Source organism: Pristiophorus japonicus, chromosome 1 (assembly GCF_044704955.1).
Source record: "Pristiophorus japonicus isolate sPriJap1 chromosome 1, sPriJap1.hap1, whole genome shotgun sequence".
Taxonomy (NCBI): domain Eukaryota; kingdom Metazoa; phylum Chordata; class Chondrichthyes; family Pristiophoridae; genus Pristiophorus; species Pristiophorus japonicus.
In genome coordinates this window covers 295,369,925-295,387,897 of record NC_091977.1, presented here as the reverse complement: position 1 = coordinate 295,387,897, position 17,973 = coordinate 295,369,925, and the positions used below count along the sequence as shown (strand labels likewise).

Sequence of the window (17,973 nt, the reverse complement as noted above, 5' to 3'; positions counted from 1 at the left end):
TATTAACAATGGCTATCCCAGTTTATGGTATTTGTCATGAAGATTGACACCATCCATTCAGCTGCCTCTGCTGTTGCCTACCACCCCGCCCCATTCCCTTTACCTACCAATCCAAACCTTCCCCATTACCTCACCAGCCCCGAGCCTGAATTTGTCTGTTCTCTCCCCTCATGACCTCTCCAAGCTTATCACATCCACAAGACCCACCGCCTACTCCCTTAATCCCAGTCCCACTAACCTGCTGCCAACCCAACTTCTGTTCTCGGCTTCCATGCTAACTGGCATTATAAATGGTTCCCTCTCCTCAGATACTGCCCCCCTCCCTTTCAAAACCACCACTATCAGCCCCCTCCTCAAAATCCTACCTTAATACTTCTGTCCTTGAAAACTAACACCCCATCTTCAACCCCTAAAATCCTTGAATGTTGTTGCATCCCAAATATATGCCCATCTTCCCCACAACTTCATATTTGAATCTCTCTCCATTCAGGTTTCCACCACTGTCACATCACTGAAGTGGCCCTAAGCAGTCACAAATGACATCCTTTGTGGCTGTCGCCTATTAGCTCTCTTCGGCTTCTCTGCAGCTTTTGAATGGTGATTACACCAGCCTCCAGTGATTCTACTATTATCCAGCTCAGTGGGACTTCCCTTGTTTGGTTCCCCTCTTGCCTATTTAAGCGTAGCCAGATCTCCAGCATTGGCTTCTCTTTCCACCGTTATGTCCAGTGTACCACAATGATCTATGCTTGGTCGTCCCCCCCATCCCCACTTCCTCATCTACACAACGTCTTTTGGCGGCATCAGCCAAAACGTCTGAATGTACACGAACGATACTCAGTTCTATATCTCTTAATTCCTCATGCTGCTGGGTTGTAAAACGGCTTGTCCAACATCCAGTCTTGGATGAGCTGCAATTTTTCCCAGCTAAACATTGGAAGACTGAAGTCATCATCTTCAGTCCCTGCCACAAACATTGTGCTTTTGCCACCAATTTCACCCCTATCCACTGAGGCTTCACCAGGCTCTTTGCAACCATGCCTCTTATTCGACGCCTAGCAAGCTTACAATCTCATATCCTCTTGATCAAAATGGCCACCGAGTTTCACTTCCATAATAATGTCCGCCTTTGCTCCTACTTCAGCCCATCTTCTGCTGAAACTCTCCCCCATGTCGTTGTCACCTCCAGACTTGTCTATTCCATTGTTCTCCTGGTTAGTCTCCATCCTCTGTATACTTCAGCTCATCCAAAATGTTGTTGCTCAAATCCTACTCAAGTCCCACTTGCCCTCACCCTTGTCCTCGCTGATCTGCATTGGCTCCCCAGTGCCCCAACACCTCAAATTTAAAATTTTCATCCTCATGTTTAAATCTCTTCATGGCCTCTCCCCTCTCCATCCCTATCCTCCTGCAACCCCCTTTCCCTGAATTCTCCATTCTTCTGACTCCAGCTTTTTGTGCATCTCCTCCCTAACCCACCATTGGTGGATGTGCCTTAAGCTGCCTAAGCCCTGCACTCTGGAATTTCCTCCCTAAACCCATCCAACTCCCTGTTCTCCTTTAAGACCATCCTTAATACCTACTTCTTTGACTACGTTTTCGGTCACCCCTTCAAGCATCTTCTTTGCTTTGGTATCCATTTTTTTTATTGCACCTCTGTGAAGCATCTTGGTACGGTCTTGTGTGTTAAAGGCACCATATAAATGTAAGTAGTTGTTGTAGCACAATAAACATCACAGCAACTAGTAACACTGGAACTATATTTGTGAAGATTTCTGTTATTGGAAAAACACGAGGGTAGAGCACATTCTACATTAAAAACTAGAAATTCGTCTTGGGTGGTGGTGCAAAACGGGCGGTATCGGGTCAGCCTCTTGTTACGCGCAGCGCCTGATATTCAGTTCTATTGCAGTCAAAGGAATTAAATGTCAGGCGTGATCCAATGCCGCCCGCTTTGTGCCATAACCCAAGAAGAATTTCTAGACCTTAGAATACAAGTTCCCAGTCTAGCAACAGAAGCTGCCATGTAACATTGGCAACTAGCAGTAAACGTTGAAACATACGGAAATCGTATATAGAATGTCATATTTTCAAAGGACACAATAGGATTCTAATTCTGATCATGGCATGAATATTACTTGCGCCACCAGTTACAAGTTTCGAGTCTGTCTGAGATATTCTCTTGGATATAGTGGTGTTAGTCACTCCTTTAAATTGTCCAAGGGTCTTACTTTCAGGGGTGTATCCCTACTGACCAATATTATATGATAGCATATTCCGGGTGTCACATTAGAAGCCCCTTGTGATCTGAATTGCATAATATGTCTTTTGCCCATGCTCGTGCACTGCTCCAATCTTTCAGAAGTTTATTAAAACTTAAGTTTTATTTAATCATTACCGCCCCCCCCCCCCACCGCCCCTTGTGGTTATCATTTCAGTTGGTGAGCAAAACCTCTCTGAACAGTGTATTCAACTACTGAAAACCAAATAGTCAATTTTACACAACATTTATCAGGAGTTCCAATAAGACTTAAATGCAACCTTTCTCAATCTATTATTTTTAGATTTTTGAAATGTGATGATTTATCTTCAATGTGGGCTATAAGCATGACAAAAGCTGCAACATAGGATGAAAAAAATCCAATTAAAAGATTAAGCCACCAATATTATCCAATTCAGGAGTAAATACATTAGATGCAGATTGAAAATGTTCTATATGCTTGACATTACCTGTCAACTCTTTCCCCCAGTGATTTCAAAGCTAATTACATACTTCAGCAACATCATGAGAGATTTCGATCATTTTATTTGGTTTATCTCATCACATCATAGTAACAAAAGTTAGACACAACTCAGTCACTACAAAAAATCCCTGTCTGCAGCAGGGAAAATCATCGCAAGAATCCTCCTCAATCATCTCCTCCCAATGGCTGAAAAGCTCCTCCCTGAGTTGCAATGCGAATTCCGCCCACTAAGGGGCACAACGGACATGATCTTCACCGCGCGACAAATCCAAGAAAAATCCAGGGAGCAGCATCAACCTCTGCACATGGCTTTCTTTGACCTCACAAAGACCTTCGACTCTGTCAAACGCGAGGGATTATGGAGTGTCCTTCTCAATTTCGGCTGTCCTCAAAAATTCGTCAGCATCCTCCGCCTGCTTCACGATGACATGCAAGCCGTGATTCTTACCAATGGATCCACCACTGACCCAATATAAGTGCAGACCAGGGTCGAGCAATACTGTGTTATCGCACCAACGTTCTTCTCAATCTTCCTCGCTGCAATACTTCATCTCACTCTTAACAAGCTCCCCGCTGGAGTGGAGTTAATCTACAGGACAAGTGGGAAATTGTTCAACCTCCGATGCCTTCAGTCCAGATCCCAGGTTGCTCCAACCTCTGTCATTGAAATAGATTATGCAGATGATGCTTGCGTTTGTGCACACACAGAGTCCGAACTCCAAACCATCGTTGACACCTTCAGTGAAGCATACGAGAGACTGGGCCTCAAATTAAACATCAGTAAGACAAAGCCTCACAGTACTGCTGCCCAGTTCTCAAGATCCACGATGAGGACAATGTGGACCACTTCCCATACCTTGAGAGTCCACTGTCAGTAAGGGCAGACATCGATGACGAAGTTCAACACTGCCGTCAATGTGCCAGTGCAGCCTTCGCCACCTGAGGAAAAGAGTGTTCAAAGACCAGGATCTCAAACCCGGCACCAAGTTCATGTTCTACAGAGCAGTAGTGATACCTGCTCTCCTATATGCTTCAGAGACATGGACTATGTACAGTAGGCACCTCAAAGCAGTGGAGAAGTACCACCAATGCTGTCTCCACAAAATCCTGTAAATTCATTTGCAGGGTAGGCGCACCAACATCAGCGTTCTCTCTCAGGCCAACATCCCCAGCATCGAGGCATTGACCACGCTCGACCAGCTCCGGGTCACATTGTCCGCATGCCCGATGCTAGATTCCTGAAACAAGTACTCTACTCCAAGCAGGCGAGCCCCAGGAGGGCAGAGAAAATGCTTCAAGGACACCCTCAAAGCCTCCTTGAAAAAATGCAACAACCCCACCGACTCTTGGGAATCCTTCACCCAAGACCGCTCAAAGTGGAGCAGGAGCATCCGAGAAAGCACCGAACACTTAGTGTCTCTTCGCCAGGAGCATGCCAAAGCCAAGCACAAAAAGCAGAAGGAGTGTACGACAAATCAAGTACCCCATTCACCCGTCCCTCCAACCACCGTCTGCCCCACCTATGACAGAGACTGTAGATCCCGCATTGGTCTCATCAGTCACCTTAGAACTCATTTAAATGTGGATGCAAGTCATCCTCGACTCCGAGGGGCTGCCTAAGAAGAATACTACAAAAAATCCTTTATGTAAAAGGTATTTATTGCTGCAAATAGAAAATTCTAATTTTACATACTGAACAAGCTAAGTATAAACTTAAAAACTTCAAACCAAATATTCAACGTTATCAAGAAAAATTTTGACTAATATTTAAAACTCCACAATCCAGATAGTATCCTCCTAATATTCCTACTAAGTACACTCATCAATCTAAATGATTCTGCTGAATGTCTTAAAATCTCTGCTAGCAGTTTTGGGAGAGTAATTTACATGTAAACTGAAGCAATGGCAAATTTGGAACATAGTTCTTGAATCATACCAGGAGATTAAAAGAATGAAAATATCTTTTAAGCTAAACCTGATCATCTGTAATTTCCTTTCTTTAGTCCATCAATTTATCAAAATTCTACCTTGCTTAAAACAATCAGTCTTGCTTCACCCTCTCGAACAATTATCTGTTTTTTTGGATGGTGACACACTTGTCATGCACTGATATGTTGATGTAATATAGTTATTATTTCCCTTAATGCATAATTAAGCTGATGTGTTGAGTCTGACGGAAGTGACAGAATCAGCAGCAGTGTCCTGACGAGTGAAGCAGTAAGGTCAATTACTGAACAAATTTGATTTTAACAAGAGCAACAACAAATTTTAAAAATCAAGATCTGATCTTAATGCAATGAGAGGAATTCAATAATATTTTTATATTGCAAATACTCAAATTGAATGGAAACGCAACAAATTGCTGCACCAATAAAACTGAAAAATATCAACTACATGAAATATTTATTTTCATCAAATAAAACAAAACTGGTTTGGCACATACTGCAGCATTTGAAACATACAAGCAATAGTTTAAATGTTTAATATTATTAACATAGAAAATCAAGCAGTCTTTCTAGCTTGTGAAATCTACATGTAGAATTTTGAAGGAAACAAGACTTGATAGCGAAAACTTATGATGCAACAAACTCTTCTAAAGTGCAAGTTTAAAAGCAACTTTGAACTTCATCGGGCATCAAAAACAACCACTGTGAGGTTCAGGTTAAGGCAAAAATGTGAATTGTGAAAGTAGTTACTTAAAAGCAATCATACAACTTTTTTTTGTTACAGCACATCATAAACAACCCTGGATCTCGAGTGTCCCAGAACTGGCGAATTTAAACACCATCTGCTAGATTACAGTTAATTTAGAAAAATTAGATACACAGTCACCAATTTGTTTAACATAAATGGATACTGATATTCTTAATTGACTGTTGAAACAATAAAATACATGTATGTGCATATCTTTAAAATTTCAAAATAATTCTTCATCAAAAGCTTTTCAAGCCACACCAAATTTTTATTTGAAATGTTGTGTATTAAATTTGTTGTACCATTCATTTTCCCCCATTATTCAATCAAACTGTCATTGATATTCTGATCCATATGCTACAGAAAAGAAGCAAGCTGGGGGGAAAGGGAAGCTGAACCAGGCCAGTCTTTCTTCCCAAGATAGAATATCTCATTGTCAAGTAATGTTCCATTTAGCTGCTTGACAAGAAGTATCTTTGATCAATTTCTCCATCTCTTTCTCCATACAGATCCTCCTTCTTGCCTCTATTCCCATCATCCTCTTCTTGTGCCTCTGAGAAAGACTACCCTTAAATCGCTCACCAGAACCTTCTCTAATTCCCTTTCCTCTGGCCTACCACCCATGCTGATATGAGTGTTTCCATCGATTTGTTTAATAATTGCCTTACTTCCATCTTTCTTCATTCCCACAGATCCTGGATAGTCTCGAGTCATCATAACTCCTCCTGGTGCAACAGCCATCTCTTTGGTCTCAGGACTGTGGCTGAAGACTAGAACACGAGAGATGTATGATTGGCTGGTTGTCCACAACAAGATCTGGCATGACTACTACAAGCTGTGTTATCTCTCTTTCTCCCCCCCAAATCTAAACCTTTCTAGTAATCCTCTTCATCACCACAAATTACCTCCTTCAATCTCCATTCCCCAATCTCCATCCCTAAATGCATTTCTAAAATCAAGGCCAACTGATTGGCTACTTCTGCTTCCTCCCCATTTATTCTTACTCTGCCCCCAGTCTCCCACCCCCGTCCAGATTCTGCAGCTTCTTCCCATTTCCTGTCCAGCCTTCATCAGACTAATTTTCTCCCCGCAGCCCATTACTAATTCCCTCAACCTCCTTGCAACCAGCTCGTGACCATCTGTAACGTATTTGTTTCATGGGTTCTTTGCTGAAGAATTCATAGCAGCACATTGCTATAAAGAACTAATTGGTTTATTAACAAAGGTTTAACAATCATACTACATATTACCAGTTCATCCACTAGGCTCACAACTGCATACCTCATCGTGGATGACCTAGACGGAATTGACTGAGGTTTTATTGAGTCTTATGAACATCACATGACTGGCTAAGCCACTCAATGCAACAGCTCCACAACTATTTTAATGTAAAACTTTAACTCAAGTGCCCCCTTAAAGGGGCACTGGAGCCATCAAATGAACAAATTAAACTCTTGAAAAACTACATTCAAATTAAAAATTGGTTGCCGGGGGTGATGATGCATTCCAGTCACTCCAGTGCCTACCTCTCACAGGAGGTTGCGAGCGTACCGGTGGACACCGCACGCTCCATTTCCAGGGACACCCTGGTGTGAACGTATCCGCGGAAAAGAGGCAGGTAGTTGGGCTGAATGACCCCCTCAACTGCCCTCTGCCTGTACCTGTTCATGGCCACCTTGGCCAGGCCAAGGACCAGTCGTATGAGGAGGACCTCCGACCTGCCCACTCCCCTCATACCCAAAGATCAGAAGCGTGGGACTGAAGTGCAACCAAAAATCGAGGAGCAGCCCCTTCAAATAATGGAAGAGGGGCTGCAACCTCACACACTTTACATACATGTGTAAAATGGATTCTTCCAGACCGCAGAAATTGCAGGCGGCCTGGAAGTCCGTGAACCGACTTAAAAACTTATTGCACAGGATTGCCTGTGCAACACCCTCCAGGCCAAGTCCCCAACAAATAAAGGGAGGACTCCCGCATAGAGAGCACTCCATTGGGGACCCCCGCCTCCTCCGGACGGCAAGCTGGTGCGCCATGGCGCGTCCGGACGGCAGACGAAGATGGCAAAATGGAGGGTGTGCAAGAACAGCCCGTACAGGAATCCCCTCCGCACAGAACTGAAAGGCACGGAGAGGATTTCTCGGAGGCAGCTCAAGTTGTGAGGCGCCGGCTCCTGAGGGTGGTTTAGGGGTTTAGCGTCAATGAGGAATTCTGTCCGGTCGGGGGTCAGTTTGGACGGGATCGCCCCACTGCTTGAGTCTCCTCGATGCACCTAGTGGAGTCAGGGCCCAGTGCCATTTTTAGCGACTAGATGGCACTGACCACGAGCCAAATGTCGGCCCAGGATACGTGCCATGCCAGCTCACAACAGCTCTACAACTATTTTGTTGCAAACAATAATCAAGTGCCCCCTGGTTAAAGGGGGGGGGGGTCACACTCCATAAACTTTCAATCAAATGCCTTGTTTTTTGTTCTTTCTTTGAGGGCACCAAAAACATAAATTATACAAGTGCCCCCCTGGCTAAAAGGGGGGGGGGGGGGGCAGTAAAACTTAAACAAATTAAACTTTAGGCATGTGTTTCAAATTAAAATTTGGTTGCCACGGGTGATGATGCACTCCAGTCCCTCCAGTGCCCACCTCTCGCGGAAGGCCGCAAGCGTACCGGTGGACACCGCGTGCTCCATCTCCAGGGACACCCTGGCTTGGATGTAAACGCGGAAGCGAGGCAGGTAGTCGGGCTGAACAACCCCCTCGACTGTCCACTGCCTGGACCGGGTGATGGCCCCCTTGGCCATGCCCAGGAGCAGTCCTGCGAGGAAGCCTTCGGACCTGCCCACTTCCCTCCGCACAGGGTGCCCAAAGATCAGGAGTGTGGGACTGAAGTGCAACCAGAATTTTAGGAGCAGCCCCTTCAAATATTAGAAGAGGGGCTGCAACCTCGCACATTCCACATACACATGGAACACGGACTCCTCCAGAACGCAGAAATAAAGGCGGCCTGGGAGCCTGTGAACCGACAAAAACTTATCGCATGGGACTGCTCCCTGCAACACCCTCCATGCCAAATCCCCAATAAATAAAAGGAGGACTCCCACGTAGAGAGCACACCATTGGGGACCCCTGCCTCCTCCTGATGGCAAGATGGTGCATCATGGCGTGTCCGGACGGCAAGCGGAGATGGCAAAATGGAGGGTGTGCAAGAACAGCCCGTACAGGAATCCCCTCCGCACAGAACTGAAAGGCATGGAGAGGATTTCCCAGAAGAGGCTCAAGTTGTGAGACGCTGGCTCCCGAGGGAGGTTTAGTGGCTTGGCGTCAATGAGGAATTCCGTTAGGTAGGGGGTCAGATCGGATGGGATCACCCCACGTGCTTGAGCCTCCTTGACGCACCTAGTGGAGTCAGGGCCCAAGTGCCATTTTTAGCGACTCGATGGGATTGAATGTGAGCCGGATGTCAGCCCAGGATAGGTGCCATGCCAGCTCACAACAGCTCTACAACTATTTTGTTGCAAACAATAATCAAGTGCCCCCTGGTTAAAGGGGAGGTCGCACTCCAAAAACTTTCAATCAAGTGCCTTGTTTTTTGTTCTGAGGGCACCAAAAACACAAATTATACAAGTGCCCCCTGGCTAAAAGGGGGGGGGGGGGGTGGGCAGTAAAACTTAAACAAATTAAACTTTAGGCATGTGTTTCAAATTAAAATTTGGTTGCCGGGGGTGATGATGCACTTCAGTCCCTCCAGCGCCCACCTCTCGCGGAAGGCCGCGAGCGTACCGGTGGACACCGCGTGCTCCATCTCCAGGGACACCCTGGCTCGGATGTAACCGCGGAAGAGAGGCAGGCAGTCGGGTTGAACGACCCCCTCGACCTCCCACTGCCTGGACCTGCTGATGGCCCCCTTGGCCGTGCCCAGGAGCAGTCCTACGAGGAGGCCTTCCCACCTGCCCAAAGATTAGGAGTGTGGGACTGAAGTGCAACCAGAATTAGAGGAGCAGCCCCTTCAAATATTGGAAGAGGGGCTGCAACCTCGCACATTCCACATACACATGGAACGCGGACTCCTCTAGACCGCAGAAATTACAGGCGGCCTGGGAGCCCGTGAACCGACATAAAAGCTTATTGCACGGGACTGTGCCGGGTAACACCCTCCAGGCCAAGTCCCCAATAAATAAAGGGAGGACTCCCGCGTAGAGTTGACTCCATTGGGAATCCCCGCCTCCTCCGGACGGCAAGATGGTGCACCATGGTGTGTCCGGACGGCAAGAACAGCCCGTACAGGAATCCCTTCCGTGCAGAACTGAAAGGCATGGAGATTATTTCCCGGAGGAGGCTCATGTGGTGAGGTGCCGGCTCCCGAGGGAGATTTAGGGGCTTGGCGTCAATGAGGAATTCCGTCCGGTAGGGGGTCAGATCGGATGAGATCGCCCCACGTGCTTGAGCCTCCTCGACGCCCAGTGCCATTTTTGCGACTCGATGGCATTGACCGCGAGCCGGATGTCGGCCCAGGATAGGTGCCGTGCCAGCTCACAACAGCTCTACAACTATTTTGCTGTAAACTAATAATCATAAGAACATAAGAACATAAGAATTAGGAACAGGAGTAGGCCATCTAGCCCCTCGAGCCTGCTCCGCCATTCAATAAGATCATGGCTGATCTGGTCGTGGACTCAGCTCCACTTACCCGCCCTCTCCCCGTAACACTTAATTCCCTTATTGGTTAAAAATCTATCTATCTTTGACTTGAAAACATTCAATGAGCTAGCCTCAACTGCTTCCTTGGGCAGAGAATTCCACAGATTCACAACCCTCTGGGAGAAGAAATTCTTTCTCAACTCGGTTTTAAATTGGCTCCTCCGTATTTTGAGGCTGTGTCCCCTAGTTCTCGTCTCCCCCACCAATGGAAACAACCTCTCTGCCTCTATCTTGTCTATCCCTTTCATGATTTTAAATGTTTCTATAAGATCACCCCTCATCCTTCTGAACTCCAAGGAGTAAAGACCCAGTCTACTCAATCTATCATCATAAGGTAACCCCATCATTTCTGGAATCAGCCTAGTGAATCGTCTCTGTACCCCTTCCAAAGCTAGTATATCCTTCCTTAAGTAAGGTGACCAAAACTGCACGCAGTACTCCAGGTGCGGCCTTACCAATACCTTATACAGTTGCAGCAAGACCTCCCTGCTTTTGTACTCCATCCCTCTCGCAATGAAGGCCAACATTCCATTTGCCTTCCTGATTACCTGCTGCACCTGCAAACTAACCTTTTGGGATTCATGCACAAGGACCCCCAGGTCCCTCTGCACCACAGCATGTTGTAATTTCTCCCCATTCAAATAATATTCCCTTTTACTGTTTTTTTTCCCCAAGGTGGATGACCTCACACTTTCCGACATTGTATTCCATCTGCCAAACCTTAGCCCATTCGCTTAACCTATCCAAATCTCCTTGCAGCCTCTCTGAGTCCTCTACACAACCCGCTTTCCCACTAATCTTAGTGTCATCTGCAAATTTTGTTGCACTACACTCTGTCCCCTCTTCCAGGTCATCTATGTATATTGTAAACAGTTGTGGTCCCAACACTGATCCCTGTGGCACACCACTAACCACTGATTTCCAACCGGAAAAGGACCCATTTATCTCGACTCTCTGCTTTCTGTTCGCCAGCCAATTCTCTATCCATGCTAATACATTTCCTCTGACTCCGCGTACCTTTATCTTCTGCAGTAACCTTTTGTGTGGCACCTTATCGAATGCCTTTTGGAAATCTAAATACACCACATCCATCGGTACACCTCTATCCACCATGCTCGTTATATCCTCAAAGAATTCCAGTAAGTTAGTTAAACATGATTTCCCTTTCATGAATCCATGCTGCGTCTGCTTGATTGCACTATTCCTATCCAGATGTCCCGCTATTTCTTCCTTAATGATAGTTTCAAGCATTTTCCCCACTACAGATGTTAAACTAACCGGCCTATAGTTACATGCCTTTTGCCTGCCCCCTTTTTTAAACAGAGGCGTTACATTAGCTGCTTTCCAATCCGCTGGTACCTCCCCAGAGTCCAGAGAATTTTGGTAGATTATAACGAATGCATTTACTATAACTTCCGCCAACTCTTTTAATACCCTGGGATGCATTTCATCAGGACCAGGGGACTTGTCTACCTTCAGTCCCATTAGCCTGTCCAACACTACCCCCCTAGTGATAGTGATTGTCTCATGTCCTCCCTTCCCACATTTCTGTGGCCTGCAAATTTTGGCATGGTTTTTGTGTCTTCCACTGTGAAGACGGAAGCAAAATAATTGTTTAAGGTCTCAGCCATTTCCACATTTCCCATTATTAAATCCCCCTTTTCATCTTCTAAGGGACCAACATTTACTTTAGTCACTCTTTTCCGTTTTATATATCTGTAAAAGCTTTTACTATCTGTTTTTATGTTTTGCGCAAGTTTACCTTCGTAATCTATTTTCCCTTTCTTTATTGCTTTTTTAGTCATTCTTTGCTGTTGCTTAAAATTTTCCCAATCTTCTACTTTCCCACTAACCTTGGCCACCTTATACGCATTGGTCTTTGATTTGATACTTTCCTTTATTTCCTTGGTTATCCACGGCTGGTTATCCCTTCTCTTGCCGCCCTTCTTTTTGACTGGAATATATTTTTGTTGCGCACTATGAAAGAGCTCCTTAAAAGTCCTCCACTGTTCCTCAATTGTGCCACCGTTTAGTCCTTGTTTCCAGTCTACTTTAGCCAACTCTGCTTTCGTCCCACTGTAGTCCCCTTTGTTTAAGCATAGTACGCTCGTTTCTGACACAACTTCCTCATCCTCAATCTGTATTACAAATTCAACCATATTGAGATCACTCATTCCGAGAGGATCTTTTACGAGGAGATCGTTTATTTTTCCTGTCTCATTACACAGGACCAGATCTAAGATGGCTTGCTCCCTTGTAAGTTCTGTTACATACTGTTCTAAGAAACAATCCCGTATGCATTCTATGAATTCCTTCTCCAGGCTACCCCATGCGATTTGATTTGACCAATCGATATGTAGGTTAAAATCCCCCATGACTACTGCCGTTCCTTTTTCACATGCTTCCATTATTCCCTTGATTATTGCCCGCCCCACCGTGAAGTTATTATTTGGGGGCCTTAAACTACGCCGACCAGTTACTTTTTCCCTTTACTATCTCTAATCTCCACCCACAATGATTCAACATTTTGTTCATTGGGGCCAATATCATCCCTCACAACTGCCCTGATATCATCTTTTATTAACAGAGCTACCCCACCTCCTTTCCCTTCTTGCCTATCTTTCTGAATTGTCAGATACCCCTGTATGTTTAATTCCCAGTCTTGACCACCTTGCAACCATGTTTCTGTAATGGCCACCAAATCATACCCATTTGTAATGATTTGTGCCGTCAACTCATTTACTTTATTTCGAATGCTGCGTGCATTTAGGTAGAGTGTTTTCATCGTAGTTTTTAAACCATGATTTTTAGTTTTGACCCCTCCTGCATCCCTTTTATATTCAGTGGCCCTTTTTGTTTCTTGCCTTTGGTTTCTCTGCCCTCCACTTTTACTCATCTCTTTTCTGTCTTTTGTTTTTGTCTCCTTTTTGTTTCCCTCTGTCTCCCTGTATTGGTTCCCATCCCCCTGCCATATTAGTTTAACTCCTCACCAACAGCACTAGCAAACACTCCCCCTAGGACATTGGTTCTGGTCCTGCCCAAGTGCAGACCGTCCAGTTTGTACTGGTCCCACCTCCCCCAGAACCTGTTCCAATGCCCCACGAATTTGAATCCCTCCCTGCTGCACCACTGCTCAAGCCACGTATTCATCTGTGCTATCCTGCGATTCCTACTCTGACTAGCACGTGGCACTGGTAGCAATCCCGAGATTACTACTTTTGAGGTCCTACTTTTTAAATTTAGCTCCTAGCTCCTTAAATTCGTTTTGTAGGACCTCATCCCTTTTTTTTACCTATGTCGTTGGTACCAATGTGCACCACGATAGTACAGCATTTCCTCAGGACTGCAATAAAGTTTTAGCCTCGATTATATGGTCTAATCTCTGGAATGGATTTGAACTACCTTACGACTCAAAAGGTGAATGTGCTACCATGGAGCAAGGCAGACACCTAACCTTCAGTCTCAATTGCTTCCCCTTCCCTGTCAACCCAATTCCTTTATTTCATGCTCGGTGTCCACCTTTCCCGCTCTCTTACATGAGGAGTAGAATAGAAATTTAAGTTGTTCTTGTAGCAATGAAATTCATCCAAACAAGACAGGCAAGCTCAAGTCAAGCTACTGAGAGAGATGAATTTGTCACAATCTGGCTGGCAATGGTGTGCACTCAAGTTCCCACTATAATCTGCGCACTGTTGGACTCCTCATAATATCTGCTACTGTAACCTCAACTAGTGCAACCGTATTAATTTAAAAAGGCTTCAATAAGTCTTGTATGTACCACAAACAGTACAAGTATGTCTCAATATTGTTAAAGTTTGAGGTTCAACCTTTTTTGGTGTGTGGTAAATTTTGTTCCCATTAAGGCAAGACTGCAGTTCTGGGAAATGGAATACATTTCCACACCTGATATTGAACGTCAATATATCACGACATGTGTCAAATATAGCACGAGTTAGATACAGCATAAAGCTCCCTCCCCTGTTACACCAATGTTGCAAATCTTTAAACTCAGAGGATCACTTTCCACTGCACTAATGCTAAGTGCAATGTTTCCACTTCCTGCACCAGCGTCCTGTGCCTATTCGTGAAACTGTTCACAAGTACGGAACAATGGGCATTTGTGAACCTTATTAAAAAGGCAAGTAGTGCATAAACTACAATGTAGTGGTTAGCAATTGTTTCATAGCATTAATGCACCATCACAATTCAGCAATCTAAGAAGCCTAAACTCAGGCATCATTAACAAAACTATCTGTATGAGGGGAAGGGTTCTAATAATAAAGACAGGTCCAGCCTGTATCACCACATGTACTCCATATAGTGTGCAAAATAAGCAGAACATTAAGGCACCATTAAATAGTTGTATGCCATGTTCCTCAAGGATACGTCTCTTTGTTCTCTTCTTGTACATTATTCTGTAACCACATTCTCGGCATCGGATAGGATCTCTGGCTTTAATTTCATTTTCAGTATGACATTCTGTAATAAATAAATAAATAATGGTTCAGTATTCAAATTCTCACATAATTATATTGGTGCCAGAATCATTTGTGCATGCATATACGTTTGTTAAACATTGCTCGAGTATTTACCTGTGTGTATGCACAGAAAGATTGACTTTTTGAAAAAAGTTACGTCAGCTAGAGGAACATGCTGTTTATAGCCACCAGATGGTGTCATTGTTGGAGGCCACTGAGCAGCGCGCACATGGTGCTGCTCTGGTATAAAAGGCCAGCCATTTTGTAAGTCAGGCACTTTGGGCCGTAATAAAGCAGAACAAGGTTGTACCTTGTTCAGTTAAACAGTACTCAGCTTGTACCTTTATTGCATACATAACATTTGGCGATGAGAATACAAGAACCTTTGTTTGCAAAATGAGCACGATTGGATTTTTAGAGCGATTCGTGGAGGGAGAAGATTGGGCAGACTTTGTGAGCCGTTTGAACCAGTACTTCGTGGCCAACAAAATGAAGGGGGTCAACAATGCCAATCGGCGCCGGGCCGTGTTCCCCATTGCGTGCGGTTCAAAGATCTACGGTCTGATAAAGAATCTACTCATGCCGAGTGATCCAACAGAGAAAACGTACGAGGAGTTGTGTACATTGGTACAGGAACACCTCAAGCCATACGATGGCATTATTATCTCGTGATATAGGTTTTATACACACGTTCGATCGGAGGGCCAGAGCGCGGCGGAATTCGTTGCTGACCTGAGACGTCTAGCGAGACCGTGCAAGTTCGGGATGGTGTTGTCAGACATGCTGTGGGGCTTCTTTGTTATCGGTATCAACCACGAGGTGATCCTGCGCAAACTTCTGGTGGTGGAGGAGTTGGATTTTAAAAGGGCCATCCAGATCACTCAATCATGTATGACGACAGACAGGAGTTTAATGCAAATACCGGTGAAGAACCAAACCTCGGCAAGTACTGTAAATGCGATTGATTCGGCATTTGGCACAGCGGCACCTGGCAGGGCCTATCTGGCTGCGTTTGCGAAACCTGTGGCTGCAAAGTCCGCCAGCGGGAATGTATCCGACTTCTCCGTGTTGTGGGGGAAATCATCGGCACTAGCAGTTCCTATTTAAGCAATATAGTTGCAAAGGCTATGTGAGAGTGGGGCATCTCCAACACAAGTGTCTGCAGATGAGCAAGCGAGCTGCGACACACTACGTGGAGGATGAGTCAGACTAGCGCAGATCCGGATACGCAATCCGAGATGCCAGTGGAGGAAGTATATGGACTGTACCCTTTCATAATCAAGAGTAAACCAATTTTGATTAATGTGAAGTTTAACGGGATACCGGTATCGATGGAACTGGACACGGGGGCGAGTCAATCGATCATGAACAAGAGGGCATTTAATAAGCTGTGGGATACTACTGTGAGGCCCAGGCTGAGCCCTGTTAACGCCAAGCTGCGCACGTAGACCAAAGAATTGATAAAGATGATTGACAGTGCACAAATTAACGTGAGGTATAATGGTGCGGTTCACGAGTTACCGCTGTGGATTGTTTCAGGCAATGGCCCAACGCTGCTCGGCAGGAGCTGGTTGGAGAAAATCAGATACAACTGGAACGACAAAGGCATTGTCGTCGGAGGAAGATACATGTGCCCAAGTTTTGAGCAAGTTCCCCTCGCTGTTCGAACCTGTATCGGCAACTTCACGGGAGCCACAGTGCAGATCTACGTGGACTCAGATCCAAGACCCCTCCAGCATAAAGCTCAGGCAGTGCTGTATATGATGAGGGAGAAGGTCAAAATTGAACTGGACAGACTCCAGCACGAAGGGATCATATCACCGGTCAAATTTAATGAATGGGCCAGCCCCATTGTTCCTGTGCTGAAAAGTGATGGCACGGACAGAATCTGTGGAGACCACAAGGCTACGATCAACAGGGTTTCAAAACAAGATCAGTACCCGTTACCGAAGGTTGATGACTTGTTTGTGACGCTAGCCAGAGGGAAGTCGTTCACAAAACTGGACTTGACGTCAGCCTATATGATGCATGAGTTGGTCGAGACGTCGAAGAGACTTACCTGCATTAACACGCACAAAGGAATGTTTATTTATCACAGGTGCCCGTTTGGAATTCGCTCGGCTGCAGCAATATTCCAGAGGAAAATGGAAAGTCTACTGAAGTCCGTTCCCAGAACTGTCGTGTTCCAAGATGACATCCTGATCACCGGTCGTGACTCCAAGGAACATCTGAACAAGCAACTGCGTTTGGACAGAGTGGGGCTCAGACTTAAACGCGCGAACTGCATCTTCATGGCACCGGAGGTCGAATTCCTTGGGAGGAAAATCGACGCTAATGGCATCAGACCTACTGATGTGAAAACCAAAGCCATCAAGAATGCACCCAAGCCGCAGATCGTGATGGAGCTGCGTTTGTTCTTGGGTCTACTCAACTACTTGGTAACTTCCTACCTAAATTGAGCACCTTACTTGAACCACTGCACATGCTATTGAGAAAAGGCAACAACTGGACAAGGGGCGCATTGCAAGACAGAGCTTTCGAAAAAGCCACCAATCTGCTTTGCTCGAACAAGCTGCTGGTACAATATGACACATGTAAACGTTTAGTTTTGGCCTGTGACGCATCGTCATATGGAATTGGTTGCGTGTTACAACAAGCCAATGAGTTGGGGAAACTTCAACCTGTCGCGTATGTATCCAAAAGTTTGTCTAAAGCAGAAAGAGCCTACAGTATGGTAGAAAAAGAAGCCTTAGCGTGTGTGTATGTTGTTAAAAAAATGCATCAATACCTGTGCAGTCTGAGGTTCGAATTAGAGACTGATCACAAGCCGCTCATTTTGTTGTTTTCCGAGAGCAAAGATATCAATACCAACACTTCATCCCACATCCAAAGGTGGGCGCTGACATTATTTGCCTATGATTATGTCATTCGCCACAGAGAATTGTGCCAATGCTTTGAGCCGGTTGCCGTTGCCCACACCGGAGATGGAAACATCACAACCGGCAGATTTAATGTTAATCATGGATGCTTTTGAGAGTGAAGGTACCCCTGTCACGGCTCAACAAGTTAAGAGCTGTACCAACCTGGACCCGATATTATCGGTGGTATAGGGTTGCATCCTCAAAGGGTCTGCCATACCTAAGCAAATGTGTGAGGAGGCCAAACCGTACATTCGTCGCAAGGACGAACTGTCTATTCAAGCAGATTGCATATTGTGGGGCAATCGAATTGTAATGCCTAAGAAAGGGAGAGAGAAATTTGTGCGTGAGTTACACAGCACACATCCGGGTATAGTGATGATGAAGGCCTTCGCCAGGTCCCATGTATGGTGGCCAGGAATTGATTCTGAGCTGGAAGCATGCGT

At 45.3% G+C, this 17,973-nt stretch overlaps 1 protein-coding gene across 2 annotated transcripts in view; it reads right to left on the bottom strand.

Moving 5' to 3' along the window:
- Nucleotides 1–4,385: 4,385 nt before the first annotated feature.
- Nucleotides 4,386–17,973, bottom strand: part of LOC139250561 (DNA-directed RNA polymerases I, II, and III subunit RPABC4) — a 58,089-nt gene continuing 44,501 nt past the window's right edge. For both annotated transcript variants that reach the window (XM_070873035.1, XM_070872987.1), the window contains 2 exons: nt 14,518–14,610; nt 4,386–5,392 (listed from right to left, as the gene is read on the bottom strand). In XM_070873035.1, the coding sequence (XP_070729136.1) occupies nt 5,370–5,392; nt 14,518–14,610 (116 nt within the window). In that variant the 3' untranslated portion in view covers nt 4,386–5,369. The remainder of the gene's footprint in view (nt 5,393–14,517; nt 14,611–17,973) is intronic.